Source organism: Miniopterus natalensis, chromosome 14 (genome assembly GCF_054644295.1).
Source record: "Miniopterus natalensis isolate mMinNat1 chromosome 14, mMinNat1.hap1, whole genome shotgun sequence".
NCBI classification, from domain to species: Eukaryota; Metazoa; Chordata; class Mammalia; order Chiroptera; family Miniopteridae; genus Miniopterus; species Miniopterus natalensis.
In genome coordinates this window covers 34,053,047-34,078,533 of record NC_142094.1, presented here as the reverse complement: position 1 = coordinate 34,078,533, position 25,487 = coordinate 34,053,047, and the positions used below count along the sequence as shown (strand labels likewise).

The 25,487-nt window shown below is 41.9% G+C and overlaps 2 protein-coding genes across 2 annotated transcripts in view; one reads left to right on the top strand and one right to left on the bottom strand.

Annotated features, from left to right (window-relative positions):
- A1CF (APOBEC1 complementation factor) overlaps nt 1-5,679 on the bottom strand; it is a 113,511-nt gene extending 107,832 nt beyond the window's left edge. The window contains exons 1-2 of the mRNA XM_016220737.2: nt 5,568-5,679; nt 3,290-3,403 (exon numbers count right to left, since the gene is read on the bottom strand). The gene's annotated coding sequence lies outside the window, so the exon portion shown is untranslated. The remainder of the gene's footprint in view (nt 1-3,289; nt 3,404-5,567) is intronic.
- A 7,332-nt stretch (nt 5,680-13,011) lies between these two features.
- The window catches only part of PRKG1 (protein kinase cGMP-dependent 1), a 949,780-nt gene continuing 937,304 nt past the window's right edge, over nt 13,012-25,487 (top strand). The window contains exon 1 of the mRNA XM_087824419.1: nt 13,012-13,277. Within this exon, the coding sequence (XP_087680545.1) occupies nt 13,012-13,277 (266 nt within the window). The remainder of the gene's footprint in view (nt 13,278-25,487) is intronic.

Genomic DNA, 25,487 nt, shown 5'->3' with positions numbered 1-25,487 from the left:
TGAGAGTGTCTGAGGGGCGAGATGGGGTGGGGCTCAGAAAGATCACAGACTAATGGATCCCTCTGTTATCTTCTGTGACCTATTATTTAAATCGAATCAACAAGCATGTGTGAGTGCTTAGTCTGGGTAAAAAATACTTTACTAGTGTTCTTTTTTGCTATTTACTTTTGTAGACTTCAGGAAATTTACTTATTTCTTCACTTATGAAAATTGAAGACCTACTGTGTGCAGGTTAGAGAAGCTTATCTCTTCCTAGAAGAGGAGAACCTCACCTGAACATTACTGGCAGCATAGAAAGCATGCTCAGGCCAACACTCACATCCCAGTGAACCTTCTTCTTTTGGGTCATAATTCAACTCAGTCTCTCTCAAGTACTATTTGTTTGCTTTATTGTGCTAATTTTAATGATGTTTTGGTTGTCATTTGCTTTCCTGAGCTGTTCTTAACAGCCTCCAGTTATGAGGATTATTTGAACAGCTATTTTAACTACTTTTAGCACATTTAAAAAATAATTCAGAGCACACTGTCTCTTTAGAAACAATTACTTCAGTCAAAGTTTTATTTTTTTCCTACTTGACTTTTAGTATAATTTTTGGCTCTATGGTGATTAAGAACATAGTTTAGGTTCAAAACATGACTCCAGATGTATGTGAGCTTGATTTTTAGTTTCTTTACATATAAAATGGAAATAAAAATTTCTAGTTCACAGGAAAGTACTAGAGTATAAGATAGCATATGTCTCGTTGAGCCCAGAGCTCAATAAATGGTAGCCATGATTGCAGTGTTGTTAATGACAGTGTTTGGCACCTAAACATGTCATACACATTTATTTTCTATTAACGAGCTGTTAAGGTAAAACTCTGAGGGATTCCCTTGCTTTGCTTGCTTCTGATTTTACTTTGGTGCTATGCATCCATCACGTTCCCAGCTCCCTTTATATCACTTTTTCCCCTCAAAAATCTTCAATGATCTGTAACAGTTTATGAAATAAACACTGCATTCCCAAGGCTGGTGTTCTAGGACCTCTGCCAATCGAACCAGATTGCTTGCTCTTCTCCAAACTCACTCTGCACGATTCCCCTGTACCTTCAGCAGACCTTTCCCTCCACACTGAGTCTTTTCATCTCCTAGTTTCCACCTATTCCTGCCTCTTGATGTCCAAATTATATTACTTCTTTGATGTCTAGCTCTAAGGGCCTCACCCATTGGGTCCTCTGGAGATCATTGCTACCTTCTCCACAACCTCTGTGCCCTTTTTCTGCGGTATGTTTTAGAGCACTTGGCCCTGTTAAACTACATGTTATTGTAATTTATATAACTTGACTTTCACTGGTTCCTTCCCTTGACTCCTGTAGTAGTTTACCTCCTCCACGTAGTTCACCAACTTGGAGTTCACCAACATTGTCAACAGGAGCTCACAAATTTGTCGGGTTGGTTACCACTTGTCTTTGGCAGTTGTATCCCTCTTAGTCTGCTTGAATCCTACCTTTGTGGGTACCACGGAGCCCACCACTGCCATTTCCTTTGCTACTTCCACCTGAGAGTAACTAGATGCTTTGGTTTCCGCCTCCCCTGCCCCCTTCCCCATTGTGTCCACCTTTGCCATGCCAAAGCATGACTGGGTTGCAAAATGAGGGTGAATGCCTCTTTCTCCTTTGAGTCTTTAGCACCTATGAGATGTTAGCTCATTTTCCTTATAGCTTTCCAAGCATCATCATCATAAGACTCAGTTCGAAGTTCTTGAAGCTGGGCCAGGAGATAAATTGACCTGGCAGACACGATGCTGCACTCCACACCATCCCTTCCTTCTGACAGCTGAGGCTTTGTTAGTGATTAAACCTTTGTGGGCTCACTATTTCTCCCATTATAACGTGCTGTTGTCCAACAAGACCCTAAGGGCCATTTAAAAAAAAAAGAACCTCTCTATTACACCAGTTTGCCAGACTTTTCCAGACATGTCTGAACCTCAACTTTAGGCATAATTAAGGCTTCTTCTGAGCATGACTGGATTGTAACTTCCCTAGAGCTCATGTCTGCAGAGCCTAAAACATAGTAAGTTCTCAATAAGTGTTTATTTGATAAATTAATAAGTGAAAATAATAAAGGGTAATATTTATTAACTATTAGATTCTGTTTCTAGTGTTTTATATTCATGAGCTTGTGTCATTATTAAAACTCTGTAAGAAGGTATTATTATTTCAACATGTGACCCAATATCTTCCATTTGGGCCTAAGGATCCACTCCCCACCCTTTTTCACCTGTTCTCTGCCCTAGGAGGCTGACCCACTGGGACTACCTCAGTGGGACTCCCTTTCCCTCGGATTTTGTGGGGTTGGCCTTTGGGCGGCACTGGCAGGAGATCAGAATGAGAGAGGAGTGATTTTATGGCCTCCTTGTGATGCTGCCTTGCACAAGCTGGGACCTCTCCTGAAGGTCGCAGCCCTTCTCCAGGGGGCTTTCTTCTCAGGAGCTCGTGTACTCTCTCCCTCCCCTTTCTTCATACTTTAGGTGAGAATATCCTCCTATTAGTAGGACGAAGGCCCTTCATTATTCACGGTGACTCCCCCCTACGCTTACACCCCACCTGCATAAATAATCCACTTGCTGAACCTCCTTTTAATTATGTTGGATATGTCATCTCTGTGGAACTCTGAGTGTAAACCATGTTACTAATGAGGACACTGAGGTCCACAGAGATTAAGAAAGTTGCTCAAGATTACTGTACTAACTAGACTGACATGGGGATTTGTATGCAAGTCTGTGGCATTAACTACCACATTGTGCATACACAGGACTGCGTTTGAATGCTGGGAGGTAGTGAGGCACAGTGGACAAGCGCGGTGCCATTGAAGTCATAAAGGCCTGGGCTCCAAAAATGGTTTCATAACCTACTTGGAGTGTAAACTTGGACAAATTATTTTACTTCTTTAAGACTCAGTTTCTAAATCCATGAAATGGAAATATCTCTATCTCAGAATTATAAGGTTTAAAGTAATAAACTAATTTATGTAAAGTGCTAGCATCTTATCTAGCATATAATGAAGACTCAATAATTATCATAACAGCTATTGCTAAGGGCATTATTTGGAGCTGTGAAGAACCTGAGAAAAATTGCATACATGGTACCTTTACTCAAGGTGCTTATATTCCGATGGGGGAGACAATAAACACAAGAATAGTAATAATAATAAAGAATAACAGTAATAGAAAGAAAATAATAGAATATTTGATAGCTAGAAGAGTTCGATATTAGGACTAAAAGGCTCCAAAGAAAGGGAAGAAACTCACGGTCCAAGATAAGCAGGCCAGGTTTCATTTTGCATTTCTCCAGCTCTCTCTTGCGCTTATTTTCTTGCATTGGCCATCCTGTTGAGTATGTCAACATCTCCCAGGCGATGTGCTCTGAGAGAACAAACAGAAATCAGCGTGCTTCATCATGAACCTTCTTCCTGGTTTCGGTTCTTGTGATGATAACCATTGCTTCTGCAGTGGCCTGTTGAGCTGTTCTAGTGGAATTAGGTTGGTGGGGGCAGGGGAGGGAGAGCCAGTACACAGCTTCAGAACATCCTTGGATGCACTCTTTTTTTCTTTTATTCTTTTTTTCCCCCAAAAATATGTCTTTATTGATTTCAGAGAGAGGAAGGGAGGGAGAGAGATATAGAAACATCAATGATGAGTCACTGATTGGCTGCCTCCTGCACGCCCCCTACTGGGAACTGAGCCCACAACCCTGGCATGTGCCCTGACTACTTCTGTACCATGTGCTTATCAAAAGTAAATGCAGATTAAGATAAAAAAGAGTTAAGATAAAGAGGATTTGAAATGTTTCACATAAGAATTTTGATGGTTGACTTTGGCATCAATTTATTCAAGTGGATCTTAACTGGGAAATTGTCATTTGGCATTTCTGGATATACTTTTGGTTCTCATGATTCAAGGTGAAGGTATGCTACTGGTGTCAAGTGGATAGAGGCCAGAGATGCTGCTAAACATCCTATGACCGACAGGACAGCTCCCCACAACAAACAATTATCCACCCCCAACAGTCAGTAGTGCTGAGGTTGCTACAACACTGACTTATATAATATGAATGTTGCACTAGTTCCAGTTTCTTAAACAATCTAGATATACAGCCATTGGTGGAGATGCTTCTTTGGATAAAATTCTGTCCTTGCAGAGGTATTCTGAAAGGCCCTCCATTGTACTTTTTAACATGCATGTGGCCTCATCTTGCCCCTACTGGCCCCACCACCTTGTGATACCCCGACCAAACAATTACCCGTGGCTTTCAGAGGACATGTTCATAGAAGAATCCATTCAAAGGGATTATACATATGCTTTTCAAAAAGATTCTTCATTAATGAAAGTTTTGGTAAACTATCAATTATAGACAATCAACTAGTTCTTTAATTAGGCAAATTAATCCTTTGGTTTTAACAAAGCAAGTATCTATTAAATTGGTTGGTTGGTGATTTTAGCTCTCTTCTAAGCAACTTCATCTCTTTCTTTCTCTCTCTCTCTCTTTCTCTCTCTCTCTCCCTCTCTCTCTCTCTCTCTCTCACACACACACACACCCTCTCATTGTGCAGCAGAGTGCCTGGGACCTGTAGAAAAGTGAGCAAAAATATTTGTTGAGTGAATGAAACCAAGTACATCTGCTCAGGTTGCACAAATGTTTATTTTTAATTTTCCTTTCAAAGGAAGAATACCAGATCTAATACCTTTCTTAGTAAAAAAAGATTCCTGATGTAAACGGCCCTTCTTCTGTATCTTTCCTAGAATGCTAATTTAACATTTGCACAAAAGGTAAATCAGTTTTTCTGGCTATGGAGGGGAGGAAGTTGTCACTCCTGATTGATCATGATGTCATAGAGTTTAATCCCCACTTGATTGATAACAATGTGCTAGAGTCCAATGCCCAGCAGCCTGTGGCATTTCCCATTTGTTATTTTTTGTATTGAATTTATTGGGGTGACATTGGTTAAGAAAATTACATAGGTTTCAGGTGTACAATTCTATAATACATCATCTGCTTATTGTATTGTGTTCACCACCCCAAGTCAAGTCTCCTTCCGTCACCATTTATCTCCCCTGTACCTTCTTCTGCCTCTTCCCACCCCCCTTTCCCTCTGACAGCTGTCAGTCTGTTCCCTGTATCTATGAGTCTGTTTTTGTTTGGTTTGTTTCTTTATTTTGTTCATTAGGTTCCACATATAAGTGAAATCATATGGTACTTGTCTTTCTCTGACTGGCTTATTTCACTGAGCATAAGACTTAGTCCCGTTTGTTCTTAATATTACTCCATTTCTCTTCTTACCATTAAAATATCCAAATGTTCAGAATGAAGACATTTTTTAAAGGAAAAGTTGTTTTTATTTACTAACATACCCCAACTAGAGAAAATGATTTAGAAGAAAAGTACTGTGACTGTCACACACACACACACACACACACACACACACACACACACACACACACACACACCCTCACACCCCCTCCCTCCTTCCCTCCCTCCCTCCAGCAGCACCTCATGTTACACTAAGGTATTCCTGGCAGAGTTGCTTACGGATGATTTTAGCCACAGTCTGAGTAATGTCTGCTGCTGCGCACTGTAAAATGATCTCCCATTATTAGATGAAGTCTTGAATGAAGGGTGGAGGGTACTGTGTCTTCTCAGCTCAATATCCTCGGCCTCTCTGCCGCCTCTCTGCTCTCTGCAGACTGCCGGTGCCTGAAGGGGATGCTGTGGGTGGAAAGCGGAGAATTCTGCTGAGCCAAAGCACTTTTCAGTCCAAAGATAGACTTTTCATTGTAATTAATGCAATTATTTTAAATTATTATGGGAAAGTTTTGACTGTTTCTTCCACCTTCCCACTTTTATGATGGCTGCTAAGAGGGGAAAATGTAATCAATAGGATAGTAGGAGATGTTACTGTAAATATCGGAGTTTTAGTTTCTCCTGGAATACCAGAGGTTCAGTGGAACTATTATTTTTTTACAGAGACAAAAACAAGTAATGATTTGTTTTTTATAATAAGTGACTAGACATTTTGAGAGAACAATTTCCAAGTCAATGTGTCCTCGTTGAATCAGAAATAGTAAATGAACTTTTGAGCTAACTCTGCAATTTTGATTAGAGACCAAAAACATCATGATAAATAGGGTTGCGGGACTGTCAAAATAGAATGCTCTTTATGCCTAGTGATGGTTTGATAGCTTTGTTTTACTGTTTTACATGGGAACTGTAAATTTGAAGTAACCTGAGATAAGCACAGATGAATGTGTCTATCAACAAAAAGCAGGTGGTGAGAATTAGGGCCAGAGATGATTTTATCATATCCTTAAAAAACATACATATGTAATAATGTTTGGCTTCTCCTCTTAAAATATCAGGCCATTCTGAAGTTATTGAAATACTGAGTAAAACGACAAATGCCAAATTGTTTTAAGGTTAAGAACTGTAGATAATGTCTGTGAAGGAGGGCACACGCTCTCTAAATGCAGCCTCCGCCTTGTTACTGAGCATTTTAGCCGGAATGGAACGCTTGTATCATGTTGCATCGGACTAATGGTCTGGAAGTCAGAAAATAATAGCACTGAGTTAGGCAGTAGGCTGACATCCACATCAGATATTAAGGCTTTTGTGTCAGATTTGTATAAAAATGTGTATTTATATGTAGATGTGCTTATATATGAATATAGTATTTAATGAGGCGTATACAATTAATGGTAATATGAATGGCTGTCTCCATAAAGAGGGTCTGGGGAACTGGAGGACAGAGGTGAGAGGGAGAATTACCTTTCATCGTATGTCCTTTTGTGTTTTTTGAATTCTGTGTATCTGTTTTCAAAATTTTATAATTTATAAAAAGATATTCCAAATAGATGAGTCCAGCTTCTCTCACATTAAACATCAAAACAAAATATCAGTTCAAATCAAATAAGCAGCTGAACTCAGAAGAGGATTTGTGTCCCTTCCCCACCCCTCTTCTCAAATATTTGATTCGTTCCTGAACCTGGAAGGCAGGGGGATGTAGGAAATATCCAATTAATTCATAAAAATCCAAGATTATTTAAATGAATTCCCAGAGCCAAACATATTATCAAAAACATGTAATACTATAAAAGAATTGCTGTTTTGCCAATGAAAAATCTAAGGCTCAGCAGATAAAATAATTTGCCCAAGGTCACACAGCTAGTTCACTACACAAGGTAAATTATAGAAACATTTCTACCCTGTAGTGATTTAAACTCATGAATGGTTCCAACCCTCTCTAGAACCCATGGTTGGGTGGATTTACATTTCAGTCATAATAAGATACAGCTTTAAATATATGTATCTTTTATGGAAGAGAGTTTGCCTATTCTAATTGTCACCAGTGTGCTTGAAGCAGTTTATAATTCATAACAACTTTTTATGCCCCAAGTATCCATTTGAACTGCACTGAAGCAATTTCACTAAAAATGACTCTTCTAAAGTCAGGATCTGAGAGTGGTAAAATATTTCTGGTATTTTAATGGACATTTTTTTTATTGTTGTTAATCCTCACAAGAGGATATTTTTTCCATTGATTTTTAGATAGAGTGGAAGGGAGGGTTGGAGAGGGGCAGGGAGAAAGAGAGAGAGAGAAACATTGACGTGAGAGAGACACATCGAATGGTTGCCTCCAGCATGTGCCTGACCGGGGGTGGGGAGAGAACCTATAACCCAGGTACATGCCCTTGACGGAAAATTGGATCCATGACCCTTCAGTGCACAGGCCAATGCTCTAACCACTGAGCAACACCAGCCAGTGCCAATGGTCATTTTTAAAAGTGGTAGTTGATCAATTCATTAGTTTTATCATGTTGTCTAACAAATTACCACACACTGAGAGATTTAAAACAAAACTCATTCATTGTCTCACAGTTCTGGAATTAAGTCTGGGCAGGGCATGGCTAGGCCCTCCACTCAAGGTCATATAAGTTTGAAATCAAGATATCAACCAAACTGCCTTCTCATCAGGAGGTCAGGGCCCTCTTTCAGTTGCTTATGGTTGTAACAAGAATCAGTTTTTGCAGTTGTAGGATGGAAGTCCCTACTTCATGGCTGGCTGTCAGTCAGTACCTAGATTCACCTGCATTCCTTGTCATGTGGCCCCTTCTGTCTTCAGAGGCAGCAATGGGGAATCTCCCTCAAGTCAAATTCCTGTCACCTCTCACACTTAGCATCATGGTCTCCAGATAGAGACCAATCCCTTTTAAAGGTTCACCTGATTAGGTCAGTCCCACCCAGATGATTTCATCTTAAAGTCAACAAACTGACTTGGGACTTTAATTACATCTGCAAAATCATTTCATAGCAGTACCTTAACTAGTGTTTGAACAACTGGAGAAGGTGCATGTGTATAAATATTACCACCACCACCAAGACTGTCCACTCTGCCCCCTACTGGGCTACTTTTCTGCCAAGAATCAAAGCAGGGGATACATTGTCATTTTATTTATGTTTATTTATATAAGGTCACATTTAAATAACATCTCATTTTCATTTTACTTCATTTTAGCCTTAAAGACCCAGGTGTAAGAGAATTTAATATTTGTATCTCCATGTTATAGTTGGGAAAACAGATGCTAAAATTTTTTGCTTGAAGTCTCAGAGCATCTCTGTCTACTATTCCAGGTCCAAGGTTCTTCACATACTGCAGAACTTGGTTTCTACAATATATAAGTACCATCATTTCTTAGGGTTTTTTTTTTTTTTTTTCAGAGTTTCTGGGAAGAATCTTTGTTTTAAACTTGCAGATAGAGATCACAGAAAATCATACAAGGCAATGGTCTTGGTGCGTCATGAGAAAGAACTCCATGTACACCAAATGGAAAAGCATTTATGTATATTTTACTTTTGGGGCATATTTAAAAAAAATACATAACTCTGATTCATGAAATAAGTATATGGAAACTGACTTATTTTGAAGTCTGTTTAACTGAGGCGATTTTAACTTCGTTTGCTATTTTCATGATCTGTGTGGTGGTTAACATAGATGTGGGTGTGCCTCAGGACTTAAAGCTTTGTTTTTTTATCTTGTCCAAGGTGTGACCACACTTTATGGTCACCAGAACATGGTTTAGGCAACAATGTTAAGGCCACATCTAGTAGGATGTAGAGTTAACTGATAATTTCCACATGTGAGTCACAGGGAAAGCAGCAGTCCACAGGATCATTGAAGGTAGGCATATAGAATGGACCCCAGGTGACTCCCACTCCCCATTTTGCAGATGAGGAGAGTGAATTCTAAAGATGTTTAGAGTTTGCTCAAGAGCACACAGCTGGGGAAGTGACAGAGCTGAGACAGAAATACACATTTTTGCTTCCAAATCTAGTACTCCTGTTCATTTGCATCCCTTGATGGAAAATGTATTGCATGCAGTTTTCACAAATACTCTCATTTTTGTAATCAAGAAAGATGTTTGCATGTAAGGTAACAGAGATGGTTTGAATTTTTTCTCTCTGCCCATCTGCATATGACTTTTTCATTTTTTTTTTTGCTCTAGATCCTTGTAACATGCACCAACATCAGTGTTGTTTCAGGAATGGGGCAATGGGAGTGATCCACCTGCTCCACAAGTAAATGCAGCAATTGCTTGAACTTAGACCAATAAAATACTTTTGGGGAGAGGAGTGTCTGACCACTAACATTGTTTAGAACTCCTGGTATATAGCAATAATAAAAGCAGACTGAGTTTTAGTCAGTTTTATTATCTTAAAAAATGTTTTTTATGATACTGACCTGGATTGAAGAACAGGAATCCCATACTCACATCTGTAAGACTTCAGGTTCTTTAAAAAGTGTTCCTTATTGGGGGTGGGTAGAGGCACCTTCATAACATTTGAAGGTACATGTGCATTTTTACAACATTGAATTTTATGTGAAACGCATTATTATCATAAGGAAAGTATCATAAGGAAAGTATCTTCGGAAAGATATTGATTATTGAGAAGCCAGAGTCTGAGGAACTGGCCTGGATTTACATGGGATTTTAAATTTAGTGTGTTCTCCTTCCCAAAGAGCTTTTAGTTTGCTTGTCACTGGACTGACAGAGAAGGGTAATTTGAATGCATTTTAGGTAGAAGCAGTGTTGCATGGGGATTAAAACAGCCTAGGTCAAGCCTGGACACTGTGACAAATAACCTAATCTTGCTAAGCATCAGTTTCTTCATCGAAAAACGGGAATGAATAGTTATATCCACTTCATAGTGGCGCTGTGAGGATGAAAACTAGTCAGTGACATGAGGGTTTAGCCCTCTGCTGGCACATATTAAATGCTCAGTAAATGTTTACCATCACTGTCATCATCCAGTGGCTAAAAGATTAAAAAAATTTTCTTTTTTAAGACTTTTACTGTGACATAAAATTTTGCGTATTTTCTTTATGTTTGTCAAATATGGAAATGAAAAGACTCAGGTAGTTAAGGACATCACTTCTAGGTGATTAAGATTCTTATTTAGCAAATTTCTCCAAGGGCACTAGATGGCGACCTTCTCCATTAAGGAAAAAAAAAATCTAAGGATTCATAAATACTTTTGTTTTGACAGTTGAAACTTACTGCTGCAGATTTAAAAACAAACTACAAGGGGTAAAATCACATCTTTGAACACTAGATCGTCAGAATCGTAGAACTTCTAGATTTTCGGGTTTCTGGCTAGGAGCAGCATGGTAGGGAAAATACCCTCTGTGGGAAATCTTGGATTCACACTTCTGCCTTTGGATGACTTGTACTTGACCTTTCAAGATCTCACTTTTCTCCTTTATAGTATGGGCATGTTGGTGAGATCATCTTCAAAGTTGCCTTCAGCTCTAAAATGCTATGAGTTCAAATAATTCAAGGTTTATTCTTCTACCGGGGTGTCTTTTCTCAAGTGTTCCTTGTACTTTAAGTATTTCTTAAGCAAATGGACAAGATTTAATGTCATAGGTGTCAACATTACTGAAGTCAAAACTGACTTATTCAAAACTAAGATTAATTTTGGAAGATATAGATAAATTTAGGGTTTTGATGTGTGTGTATGAAACCTGGGTCTAAATGTTTCTTTTTTTTTAAGAAGCATGAGAAACATATTTGAATAATATCTTCATTTAAAACAGTGTAAGACTTGGAAAAAAACCTAAGCATCATTTAAAATCTATTTAATATCTACATGTTTTCCATAAATAGTTGAACCTATGCCTAGATTATTGAATGTGATAAAAGTGTTTTTCTAATGTATTATTTTTAAATGTCAATTATTTTGAGTGTTTCTAAAAGGATTATAGCAGACTAAGCTGTTCATAGATAGAAGCAACAGAATAGCAGCTATCAACAAGACAGAGAGCTCTTTCTCAAATGTGAGTACACAAAGCCAGTCTTCAGCATCTGGTGCGATTAAGAAGTTCAGATGTGGTTTGAAATGTTTTTAATTTAAAATAATCAGATGAGTAGAACTAACAGTAAATAATAAAGAAATCCCCAGAGTAAAATATATATTTAGGTTTTATTTATAAACTGAAGTGTGTGCCTGCTTTTACTTTACTGAGGTGTTTCAGATAAGGTAGAAATATATATATTTTTATAAGTAGCCATTGATTATACATTGATCTGTCTTTTTAAGGAAAGTTACTACTATTTCGGAGAGAACCATTTGGTATCTTAGTTTGGATCTTTTTTTTTTTCCTTTAAAAAATTTACTAATTTGTTGATCATTACATGAAGAAATGCTTCTCCCACATACCCAAACTCTTAAACAGTGACTTATGTTATGAAAACCGCTCACTATGATATATACATATGAAACAGAAAGTGTAGGAATGAACAAATCCTCTGGCTCAAATGGGCCGAAAAATCTCATTAGCATAAGATGAAGTGATGGATGAACTAGTGAGGGAGAAATCTGGATCACAGAAGCAATTTCCCCCCCAAACCTGGAACTGGTAGGGTGAGCCAGTCGTTTAGCACTGGCGCAGCCAGCGCTTCACAACCATGGCCATGTTGTGATGTAACTGGGATGCTCTAGATACAACTCCTAACTGTGGCAGATAAAATAAAATCCAGACTTGAAGAAACTCGCGACTAACGCATGGCCTTTCTCTTTTCTTGTAAACATTTGGCTCATTACCATATGTATATTCATCCAACTTCCCCACCAACAATTTTAGTTCACTATTTCCAGTAAAACTTTAGGCTGAAAAAACCTGGAACTGCTGTTGCCCTGTCATTCTTGCGAGTTGGGGTCATAGCCACAGAACCTCCCAGTAAGAAACACAGGCACGCACCCTCCTTCCTTACCACCCAGAGCAGAGGCGAAAAAGGTGAGAACAAAGATAGATTTAACAGTTGCATAGTTATGAACACACACACACACACACACACACACACACACACACACACACACACACACACAGTCTTTAGGCTCCAGTTACAAGCGCTGCGTCATCTGTCAGATCACATGGTAATTGTTGCTATTTCCAGGATCAAGTGGCATAAAGCTGCCCCCTACCCCACCCCACCCCACCCCTTTCCTTTGGTACCCTATGGCAGGGGAGAGTGACTGCTGTGCGATGGGGTGAGCCCCGCTCGCTCTGGTCCCACCCTCCCAGCTGGAAGCCAGGCTCCCGGTGGGGTGGCGCGCGGTGTTCTCACGGAGCGGTTGGGAAAGGGGGACGGGGGAGGGGGTCTCAGGGGAGGAAGGGCAGCTCTAATTGGTTTCTCAATGAAAGATAATCACCTCTTCCCCCGGGAGGCTGGGGATTAGCACTCTGCCTCTCCTCCCCGGCGCTTTCAGACCTCTCCTCCCGGCCGCGGTGCGTGCAGTCCGCTCCCCGAAGCGGACCGCGGAGCCGGCTGCGGCGCGGCGCTGGGCGCGGGCGGCGCGCGGGCTCCTAGCGCCCCCTTCCCTCGCTCGCGGCGCGCTCGCCTCGCCTCGCCCGGCTGCCGTCCCGGCCGCCGCTGCCGCGCCCCCAAGAGAAAGTTTTGCGGAGGGGCTCGGAGGAAAAATGAGCGAGCTGGAGGAAGACTTCGCCAAGATTCTCATGCTCAAGGAGGAGAGGATTAAGGAGCTGGAGAAGCGGCTGTCGGAGAAGGAGGAGGAGATTCAGGAGCTGAAGAGGAAACTCCACAAATGCCAGTCGGTGCTGCCCGTGCCCTCCACCCACATCGGGCCGCGGACCACCCGGGCGCAGGGCATCTCGGCCGAGCCGCAGACCTACAGGTCCTTCCACGACCTGCGGCAGGCGTTCCGGAAGTTCACCAAGTCCGAGAGGTGGGCGCGGGCGCGGGCGCGGGCGCGGCGGCCGGGCGGGGGCGCGCGGGCGGGGGTCCGGATGCGGGCCGGGGACCGGGGCCGGGGCGGCTGCCGCGGGGCCCTCAGCGCCGGCCGCCCTCCTGCGCGCGGGCGGGTGGCCCCCGCGGCCCGGGACTGGGAAGTGTTTATTTTTATTTCTGCCCATCACGTGCTGCGCTCGTCTCCGCCGGGCTGGGAAAGGCGAGCTCCTCGGGGAGATGCGCCCCAGCGCCGTGGGGGTGGGGAAGGACCACGGGAAAGTTTCCTCGCGCCCGCGAACTTGGCCCCTCGGCGCCCAGCGCGGCCACGCGCTTTCCTGTGCGCACCCCTGCGGGGGGACCCGCCCCCGGGACGGGACGGCTGCCTTAGACGGTGCCCAGCCCAGGCCGTGGGGCGAGCTCGGGGCTGCCGGCGCCTGCTGGGGAGGGGGCCCGAGGCTGCGCGGGGCTGGGGTCAGCTTAGGGGACCGAGCGTGCCCAGAGCCCACGCCCCGCGGGGCGGCGCGAGGACGGGAAGGGGGGCCGGGCGGTGCCTCTTCGGGGGTCGGCCTCCCGGGGCGGGGCGGGAGGGGGGTTTATTCACAACGCTCTCCAGGCGGCTGTGATGTCCGCAAGAAACCGCCAAGAACCCCACTTTCTGGATCTCCTGCGTGTCCCCCTGCTCGGTGTCCCTTCCAGAAGCGCCGCTCGGCGGTCCGGCTGGCCGGGGCTTGGGGGCAGCCGGCCGACCTTGCACCTGAGGCGGCCTTGGGGCTGCGGGTCGGCCCCGCCCCCGCGGGGGTCGCGCCCCTCCCCCGGCTGCCTTCCTGCAGACCCTCCGCCCCGGAGAGCTGGGACGAGCAGGGGGGCGCTTTCCCCGCGCGCCCCGGGCTCCCGCCTGTCCTCGCGTCGGGGAACTTCGGGAGCCAGATGCTGTCAGTGCAAAGTTACGTGTCGCTCGTTCTGCTCGTGGTGTGCGGAGGAGGCCGGGCGACTTGGGCCACAAGTAGGAAGCTTTTGCACCCCCCTCGCCTGCACCGGAGAGGGCTGATCGATCGGCTGCAGCATTAAAGCGCCTCTGGACATTAGGGAGAGGAAGTGCGGACTCCAAAGCCCATTACTGGCTTTTAGTCTCTGGAAATGCATGGCCCAAAGTGCATTCTGCAGGATATTGAATATTCCATTAGGCATGCCTTCACGCCCGCCTACCTCTTACCCCTTCCCTCTTAGATCAGTTGGTGTCTGGGTTTGGGGCTCAGGGGACCCCTAAATTAGTCCCTCCCCCTTAACTCTCTGATTTTGAGGCCAAGGTTTCTAAAGAGCATGTCCTGTTGTCCGGTCTCCGTCCAATCCAGAGCTCTCAATGTCCCCCTCTCTTTCAGTGCACCCCTTCCTTGTGTGTTTCTCTTGTGTGTTGGTTGCAGTATTTGTGTGGGAGATGGGGGGAGAGTAGGAGGCTGGGCAGCCCTTAAGAGCTATTAGAAGAGGGCCTGGAGCTGGGAGTAGGTGCGGAAGAAAAACAGGAATCGGGCAGAAAGAATTTGCCTGAGGCGCCCTTAGGCACTGTGGGCTCCTTCTGAGCAGACGTCCCAGGGGACAGCTTTCGGATTTCCTGTGTGACACTCCACTTATAAAAAGACCCCGTCCACATGGCACCTTTTGGCCCAGCCGGCCTTGAAAGTCCGTATCGGATAGAACAGTGGCGTTCTTCCTTCTTGAGGCCAAGACTGCAAATGGAGCTATTATGTGGCCTTGCCCTTGGTTGGGAAGCTGCTGCAGCGCCCTGCCCCGCCGGGCTGCGCATTCCTCGGCCGCTGCCCTGCCCTGCCCTGCCCCGAGCAGCAGCTGGAATCAATCTGCCCACCTCCTTAAGAAGCCTCTTCATCAGCGGTCACCCGGCAGCTGCTGGCCTCCCAGGGCTGACGGGCTGGGGCTTTATCGCATTTTTGAAATTTCAGACCCCTGTGTCGGGGCTGTGCCCCTCAAAGAGTAACCAGCACCCCTGCACAGCACAGAGATTTCACCAAGGTCTGGAGAGGACAGCCGGAAACCCTCCCAGAGTCCACTCTCATTCAGCAGCTAACTCTCCAAGAGGCGCTTTAATTGTCCTTGACGAGAAATCTCTCTAGGAATGAGAGGAGCTTTTGTTGTCTGGGAGGAAATGGCTAATCTTACATATGTACACATTGTCCTGTCCTGTCTCTGTCCCTTTCTCCCACTCCCCAGCGTGTCCGCGTTGGGGGTAAGAACATTTGACCTAAGAATGGAACATGCGCAGTGTCTGAAGCAAGTAGCTGGAATTCTTTCCTTCCTCTCCTTGCTGATTTACCCTGGGACAGAGGGTAAAGTTTTCCCAACTCAGCACTTAGTTTTATACTTTCAAATGGAAGTGTGGAGTGTATTTTCAGCAAGCTGACTCATTAGAGTGTAAATAATTTTGACAGGTATAATATACGGGGATAGTAACCATTGGAATTAGAAACTTACCCTAGCACTTAAAGAGACAGTACTAACTTAATTACCACTGGCGAGACCCCTTATTTTAGCCAAGAAAGGAAATAATTTAAAAAGTGTTTTGGGGATACAACAGTTAACAGCAAACAAGGTGCTTTCAAAATAAAGGTGTTTTCTAATTTTTAGATATTTAGATTTGGGGAGTAGATATCCCATCACCTCATGCATCCTTTGTTAAAAGCTATGCCATTCTGATGGGCTTACCCAGGCTGAAAGAGATGCTTTATTGCAAAGCTAATGTTCAATTGTGGTGGTTATAGGATTTCAGTGATAGCTACTTATGCTACAGGTTCCTTTCAAACTTTTTACTAGGACACCCAGTTTTTATACTAACAAGGAGAGAAATATATTTTGAAAGTATAGGAATTGATTTGACAGGCAGAATGATAAAATAGTTTTTGCCTATAATCACTGCTTTAGAAAGTGATTGCAATCTAAAACATTTACATATTAGGTGACAAAAATATCTTATGCATCTATTGCTGTGGAAGGAAATGGGAGAATTCGCTGACTATTGTAATCAAGTCAGTACAATTAACCAGGTTTCCATGTGTCCACAGAGGGTAGAACGCTCAATCTCCATTAAGAATGATCTAAGTATCTAAGGAATGCTTAGATGAAAATTATACCAGGGAATGGGAAGATCTGAGCTCTCAGCATAAGTATCAAGTGTACAATATGATGATCATGTTTGAAAAGAAAACATCCGACTTATTGCAGTGCTCATTTTCAGTCCCTTTAGAAATGCCCAGCAGGATTAATTGATTGCCACGGAAAACTGTAGGCTGTTTGGGATGATGATGATGATATTTTTAAATTTATATATCACTTTTTGGCAAAAAACTCGAAGTATTTTACATGGTTTTCTGTGAACTCTTGATGCCCTTCATGAATATATTCCTCATTAAAATATTTAATATCTTAACTCTTTCCCTTAGTTTTCAATACATGCCCAAATTCCTTATTTTGGTTGTCTGCTTAGCACATGGTTGTTGTTTTTAAACTACCTTAAGCAAAGGCTGGAATCAATACTAATCTGTTACAGGAATAATAGATTGTATTCCAAAGTTATCTGAGCTATTCTTATCCAAAGCCCTTGATTCTTGAGGATGTAAATTTGTTATTTGGAACTTGAACTTACTTCCACTGGGACATGGATGCTTTGGGATGGATGCCCCAGAAAACTCATTGCCTTTTGCATTTCTGATGTGATTATTTTGCAGACGAAATCTAAGGATTTGGCCTAATTTTGATATAAGTAACTTCAATGGAACGAGTAGGTAACCAACTGAATTCTGGGTCCAGTTCATTAATGGTTCACATAGAAAATACACAATGTTTTAACCTAGCAATGGCAACGATGATAAAGAGCCAATTTTAGCAATCTGAACACAATGCTAAGCTCTTTACCCACAGTAGCTCATTGTTTTTTTCACAACAGTCTTAAATGGCGTATGCTTTTCACAAGGGGAATCTGAGGCTTGAAGAAGTTGTCACTTACCTAAGATCTTACAGCTAGCAAATGCTGTAAGTTTTAAACTCAAATTTTGCAGTTTTTAGAGGCCAAGTTCCCAATGGCTACACTACAGAGCGTTGGAATTGGGCCATTTCAATCTCAGTAATTGGTGAATCCTTTGTGTAGGAAGAAATGAACCTGCCTCAAGTTAAAATAGGATTAAAAAAAAAAAAAAAAGTCTTAGAACCGGCACTAAACTGACCTCATGCACAAGTGACCAACGAGCTCTTTTCTCTAGCACACGTACCTTGGGTGTGCTGTGCCAGGCCAGACTTGCCCCAGGCTGTCCTGCTCTTGGGGTTGTCACCTACCGATCTTTCTCCTGCCCTCCTAACCCAGCCTCTCCCTCCAGGTCAGTGTGTGTCATAGGCAAGGCTGGTGAAGAGTACAGTTGTGAAAATGGTCTTGGTTGCCTCTTTTGGGTACCATTCACTGCACCCTTTGCCTCTTGCCTTGCAGATCCCTCATGCTAATCCCTTTATCCCTATCAGCCCTACCATCAAAAGGAGCTTATTACTAACCGACAGTATATTAACATTTCAACAAAGTTATCCTTTCTTGATTAACATAGTGATGTTTCAACGGGAGCTTCTGGGAGAGGACCTTTATTTAGTATACTCAGATAGATAGTATTTATGACAAGAGTTGAAGGGGAGGCGGGCCGAAGAGGAGAGGGGAGGGTTTTTGGGTAGGATGGCTTGTTGAAAGCCTGTGTCTTGCCGCATGTAATCTGAAGATGACCGGTTCGAGCATGAGCACGTCACAGCTACTGTCAGTCAAAGCTGTGCGGGAGGAGGGTAGGACCCTGCTTTTAGTGGTGACAAAACCGAGCAAGTAATTACCAAAGTGCCTTTTAAAGGATCTCAGAAATGGGAAGATTATTTAGGTTTCTTAATTTTACATTAGTTCCAGAGTTGGTGAATTGATGTCTTCAATTTATCATCTATTTATACTTATTACTTAAGACATAGACACTTTGCTTTGGAGTTTGTTCAGGTTCTGGAACCATGTACATTTTAAAAAAATGTACTTGTGGTATATATACCAGAAGTTCTGGTTCTATTTGAATCATTGATTCAAAGTTTGGGTTGATTGTTTATATTTAAGTATATACTCATTAGAAATTTGACTAATCCTCATGAAACTATTTTCTAAAAGACCCGAAAAAACAAAAGATGTCATATCTTTTCCCTCTTTTCTGGCTAAACGTCTCTCGCCATACTGTGTGTAGGAGATGCTGAGAGAGCATTAAAACCCTTTCTGTGGATAAGATTTTCAGGTGATTTCATAATTACTCGGAGTATGAATAATTATTTTCATTTGCCATTGAGAATTTGCTTATCAGAGTTCAGGACCCTATGTTATCTAGAATTCTTGTAGTTCTTGGAAATTACTGTGAGGTCTGAGATAAACCAGGGGAGAGCATATCCTGTTTCACAAAAGTGAAAGCTCAGAAGTTTGGGAATTGTCAAAAAGAAATACTGACCTTGAGTCTAGCTTTGTTGGTGTGCTCTGCCGCGGGGTTCCTGAAGAGAAAAGAGGCTCTACCTATATGTGTATGCTTATCTGTATGAGTAATGCGTATGTGTTGTGTATGCATGTGTGTGTATGTACATAATATGTGTGCACATATATACACACACAAATTGCTGCTTTATTTATCTTATGCATTTACACTTCTTACGGTAGTTATTTTTCTGAAACTCCTCCAGGTTGGCCCAAGTCAGTTTCTTGTAGGAAGGGGGATTTACTTCTGGGGCTGTTATTGTAAAATAGACCTGGCATCTTGCAGTTTGGTAAATGCTTATGCTTGATATTGGGCACACGGCCCAAAATTGCCTCTCAGAGCAGGGTCCTGCCACTAGAACCGACCTCCCTTGCTCCTTGTTGAAGCTCTGCCTTCTGTTTTTACCCAGTGATAGCTTCTCACCTCCTTGTGTTTGCTCTTGGATGCGCCTGTGTTGTCTCTCTCGTCTAGCTTCACATCTGTAACTCCTGCCTGATCAAGTTCACTTGCAAACGTGTATAACAGCAAACGTAGAACAGAGTTCTTGCTCAGGATATTACTCTAACCCTTTCACGTCTTTCATGTCTTTAGATGTTTCAGATAATTTAAATTTCCTAAAGTTTTAAAAACAATTGCTTATTCATTGTTCATATTGAAAATATACAGTGGTTTAAAATATTTGCTCAATGAAAAATGGATATTTCCAGAATATATCTTGAAATAGATTTATTTTAATCTATAAAGACTGATAGTAGGACTAATCTCCTTATTTTATTTATTGTTGTTAAACAATAGATTCTTTTTTTTTTTTTTTAACCTTACTCCTCACTACTCAGTAAACATTATTGGCGGATCTCAGACTTCAGAATACATCGTGTTGATTTTGTTTTAAACAGTTACATATTGTTTCTTACATGGCAATATAATAAAAACCCATACTACCTTAGAAAAATACTGTGGTTTTTAACTCAATCTTTATAAAGGTTAGATGGACTAGAAGGGTTAAAAATACTTTCTGTAATTTGTCTTGCGCAGTGTGCTGGCTGCATGTTTAACAGTTTTCAGGTGCCTATTGACTTGACATGTCCTTGGAAAGTAGCTCTAAGTTGTTAATATGTTGATCCTGGGAGTTGATTGAGATTGATTTTGTTATGTATATGGACACAATGATGACGCTTCGGTGTGCAAGGTGATAACATAACTGCGCTGATTTTATGAATGGTTATTAAGGCAAATCCAATAAGACATCCACTGTAACTACCTTATTAGGACGTGGTTTGAAGTTTCCACTTGTGATAAAGATTATACAACTGCATCCTTAAATTATTCTCTCAGTTAAACTTGTTGGTAATTCAGCTGTCCCTTTTTTCTAGTCCAATTTAGAGAGTGCTTCAGAATGTGCTTCAAATCCTCAGATGTGCCTTCCTTTGAGCATTCTGATCTCTAATGCTGCCAGAATGCTGCTGATAAACTTTATAGGGATCCTAAAAATACTTGTAGGTTTGCCTCTTACAAATATTTTTGTTCAACTATGTGATACAGTTATTGTCTAATGAGCAACTCTAACGCCTCTGGGTAAATGTTAATTTTTTCTGGATGCCTCTCATTGCCCTCATGGTGTAGATAATGCTCATTTCATGCATCCCACGGTCACCAAGGAACTTAGCTACCTATGCTAAAGTTTCCCAAAATAGAACATTTCTGTATGTCTTAGGTTGTAAATTCCTGGGTAGAAATCAGGTCTGTTTACAGTAAAAATTCCAACCAAATAAAAGCCTCAGCTTTCCACACTTTCCTCTTCACACGTGCTAATTCTCAGAGAAAGGGTAAGAGCAGCGCATAACTAGAATGTATTAGAAACAAAAAAAAATTTAAGAAATGAACCTTTTAGAGAATAAAAGCAGCCCATACTCCATTTAATCACCCCTCAGAGAGTAAGATCACTCTAAAACTTTCAACAGCCTATCCCATGTCTTGCTCTGGCAGATTTTAGCTGTGGCGTCGTGACACACAGTGGGGTATATTTGACTTGTTGTGAGGTTCAAATGAGCAAATAATAGTTTAAAAATAAAAATTTGTGAATTATTTGTTTCTTAGAGAATAAGTTTGAGGGCTTTCACAGGCGCCTCCCCAGGGATAGCTTTTCACTTGCATTCCAACTGGCTTTCTGGACTTGTAGGATTACAAATGTATGGCAGGAAATGGTACATAATCCACAGATGGGCTTCTCTTTTCACAAGAGCGTGTCGCACTTGGGAACATCATCTATCATGTGAGTCACCGCAGGAAGAATGTCTGAGAACCTCTGGTCTGAACTGTGGTTCTAAAAAAATCAAAACCTTGACCCCATGTCTCTTAAAGCTGCATATTTATAAATGATGGTCGCAAGAGGCACTCCACTCCACTCAGCACGTATGCTACGGAGCGACGTCTCTCGAAGTGTGATGTTCATATTGTTAGTGGCATCAGGGATGTTTCTGTGGTACACGAGTGAATTTATTTATGTTAACAGGAATTTTAAGAAGTGTTGGAGGAAAATATGTGACAATCACACCAAACCCATGCTGTGTGGCTGTTGTTGCTTAGCATAAGGCTAAATCTTAAGGAAAAAAGCGTAAAAGTACAGATGTGTGTAACATAGATATGGGTGCACAGACAAGGTGGGGGAAGATTGTTCTCAAGTTATTTTCACCAAGGAGTGGAGGGAATTGTGTTCGTGTTTGTTTGCTTGCTCACCCCTACCCTGTTTGGGGGGATTCTGGCTAATTGAAGTTTCTCTGTGTCTGTCTTCAGGGGGGCTCCTTGGAGGGCTGTCAGCTTCTTCCCAGGCGTTGGAGTCGGGACACAGAGTTAGATGGAAATGGTGGCTTTTATAAAGTATACTCTTCCTCTGGTGATAGATCAGTGTGGCTAAGAGTCAGTCATGTTAATATATCATCAGAAAAGCACCTGATTTCCTCCCCGATTCGTGAATTCCTTCGCCACGCTGCAGGGCTGGCAGGTGAGCGGCCCCGGGACGCGGCCTCGGGGTGCCGGCTGCTGGGCCGCTTGCCTCCCGCAGCCCCGGCGCTGGGAGCTCTCCTCCCAGACTGTGTCTCATCCCTTCCCCAGGGCTCTTCCTGAGATCCCCAGGGGCGGCGCCTGTGGCTCCGAAGGGGGATAGTGTGACATTTAAGCCAGAAATACAAGATGCTTTTCTTTCTTTTTTTCTTTGGGAAAAGTTGGGAAGGGAGAAGCTTTCATAAAATAAAAATTTATTTTCCTGTACTCTGTATGCCCTTTGCTTGGAGGAATACACTACATTAATCTAAACTGTGACAAAGAGGTTTTAAAAAATGTTAAAAGAATGACACTGTATAAATGAAAAAATACATATATAAGGAGAAGAGGGAATATTTTACAGGCAGCAGGAGGACTTGGCAATGACCCCTTTTCCTTTCAGAGCATAATGAAGGCTGTCTTTCTGTCTACTTAAAAAGGGAGTTTTTAAGTTTTAAATATATTCTGGTACACTCCAAAAGATGGGAGGTAAGAGGGAATGGAGGCGGAGGGTAGGAGAGAGGGAGAGAAGTCGTGATGGCGATTTCAACAACGACCACAAGATGGCAGCAGGAGAACAACATTTAAACAATTGCACACCTAGTAGTTTGAAATGGCCTTTAGTTGAATTTTAAAGTCTGTTTTCAAGCATAACACTCTTACTGTGAGAATTCAAGCGCTTGGAGAGTGTATCATCGAATACGTACGATATTTTATTTTTTCAGTTAGTGGTAATCTGGGGAATGTGTTAAAAAGCCAAAGGGAAGTGTTCCTTAAGAAAAGAGAATGGAACAGCGCGCTTTGCGTGGCAGGGCCTTTGCACGTCTGTCTCAGGCTGAGGGAAATTCCTGAAGCCCCTGTGAGGAACCCTCTGGACTCATACTTGGCTGAGAGACAGAATGGAAAGTTAATAGTAAAAAATATGTGTGTGGGTTCAGAGCATAATACCGAAAGTGGCTTCCTGCTCACTCCCTTCACCACATAAAAAACGGAAAGTCAGCTATTATAGGAAAAAGACCAGCTCTGAGAAGAAACTTCTATGGCTTCTAATAGGTTGGCTGGTCTCTCTTGCAATTCTTTGATTCTAGAATATGATTAAGTAACTCTTACCATGGCCTCTTTCAGTTAGTTTGAGGTCCTTCTTAGAAAAAAATTTAAACAATCTAGTTAATGTGATTATTTACATCTAGATATTTTCAAAAGCAAAGCAAAGTGTTTTATGGGATTCTGTAAATATCAACCACCTCTCACTGATTTTAGGGTAAAAACTGTGGGTCATACCCAATGGACCTTACTTTTTGAATCAATACTCCATTGGAAAGTGCCATTCAGCCTTCCTGTAAAAGGCCGTTTCATTCAGTCTGTGACCTCTCTCCTGTGAAACCCCCAGGGGACTGGAAGTGAAGTAGTTTTGCTGATGGCATCATTTGTGACTTAACGCTGAGGAGAAATGTTCTTATTTTAGTTTGTCCCAGTAACCAAGGGTCAGTGCCAAAAATGAAGTTGTATGGTGGGTGAAAAGAAGTCAGTGCTGAATTAATGTGATGACTTAGCCTCTTTAATCGGTCTCCTTACTCAGATACTGTGTTAGACGCGGCCTAGATAAACAAGCAGGACGGGAAACGGAGAAAGTTAAAACAGAGCACCCTTGGACCCCCGATATGAGAATGAATTGCCTTTGTGAAAAGTGCTTTGAAACTCTGGGATATATTCATTTGAAACTGTCAGTATATAAAAATGCTTTTGGGGGCAGTAATTTATATTTTTCTAGGCTAGGAAAAGAAATGTTATCCAGTCTGTGACAGAGACAGGACCAAGGGTGAATCAAAGGTAGGCTATGCTTTCTGTTGTCTGCAGGGCCCAAGAAGAAAGTTTAGTCTCTATTAGACATGGTGAAGCAGGAGACAGGTAGTAGGACCTTCGTTTTCTCTGATCTTTCTGGTTATCAAGACAAATCCCTGAAGTACAGAGGCAGAGTTTGAAGCATCCTGCCTTGAAATCTTCTAGTTATCTAGCCTGGCCCTCCGGCTCCAGGGCATCGCGAGAGATGTCCACACAAAATGAGACAGGCTGTGGACTCTGGGTTTCTTGATTGTAAAGAAATCAGGGGAAACGGTTTTTTGTGTGTGGTTCTGCATCCCTACTCATCACGTTAAAATCTGGGCACGCTTTCTGTACTTAGGAGTACGCACTGCATCTCAAATTTGCTGATTTTCATCTTTCCTTGGGCTATAGCTTCTTCCTCGATGGTTTTCATTGCCAAAGTGATGCATGCTGGTTGTCAGACAATAAAAAGATACGCACAATTTAATCATCTTTTCCTCCGTATCTTCCCCAGCTGTCCTCCAGCCGGCAGCTAATGTTAGCCTTTCTGTGTGTTTACGCAAACCTTCCTGTAGAGAGAACTTCCCTGCCCATTTGGAGTTTTTGGGTGGTTTTCTTTTTTTAACCCGAAGGGAATCGTTCCACAAAACTGTTTAGCATCCTGCTGTTTTTTGTTTAATAGTAGCTCCTAGGATTCTTTCCAGATCAGCCCACGTTGGTCTTTCTAATAGCCATGCGCTGTCCCATAGTACTGTACTTCAGCTTGTTAATATTGCTATTATTTGTTTTTTGTAAGCATAAACAATGGTGCAACTAATATTCTTTTACACCGTTTCTCATAGTTTTTTATTTATATATGGGATAAATTCCCAAAATTGAGCTGCTCATTTTCTGTGTGACCCTTTTAGTTTATGTGATTATGCAAACACTTTCTATATGAAATAATGATTCTAATTAATAGAAGAGAGAGCCCTTTCTATTAAAAATAAAGATATGCTGGTGGCATTGACGAAGTTAATTTCCCATATTAAAGACAAAATTAAAAAAAAAAAATCAATCATGTAACCATAGCAGTGACATGGGGAAAGTTCTTATTTATTTCTTTTTTACACTTGAGTTGCTTTCATGAGAACACTTTTTGGAGCAATGATTACATGCCCTTTTGTTTTTCATATTTAGAAAGTCCGTATTGTGCTTTTTGCTTCATTTTATTTTATATTTTTAAGTTCAATAAACCTATTGAATTCCTACAATGTGATTTTTGAATTCAGTGTAAAATTGTTTGTATATAATGCTCTTAAGTAACTAAAGTTTTTCTTCAAGAATCACAATGGTTTGTTTTTCTTTCATCAAAATGCATTTTTGAAACTTTAAGGATTCTGAGGAACTTGCTGCCACTTGGGAAATACTAAATTCCAAGTCTCTCAGCTACATTTTTTTTTTTTTAAAGACTAGTGGGAAGATTTGGACATATATGGTATTGGAACTACTCAGTGCTTTCTTTTTATAGGATGGTAACCTCTAGTAGAGTTTTCTTTTCTTTTTTTGACCATTGTGATAATATTGGACTAGATTTACTGAAAGGTAACTTTGCAGACAGTCATGTTAAAGGTAATCAATCATGAAGTTGAAGCCAAAAAGTGAAACTGTTTTCGGAGAGTAGAAAGAATAACCTCAGAAATTTTAGCCTAGTTTTATAGAGAATGTGTTGTGATAATTAAAACAATGGTCTTTACAGTCACAGACCTGAGGTTGAACTCTGGCTCCTCCTGCACATACTGGCTGTGTGATTTTAGATGAATTATTTCATC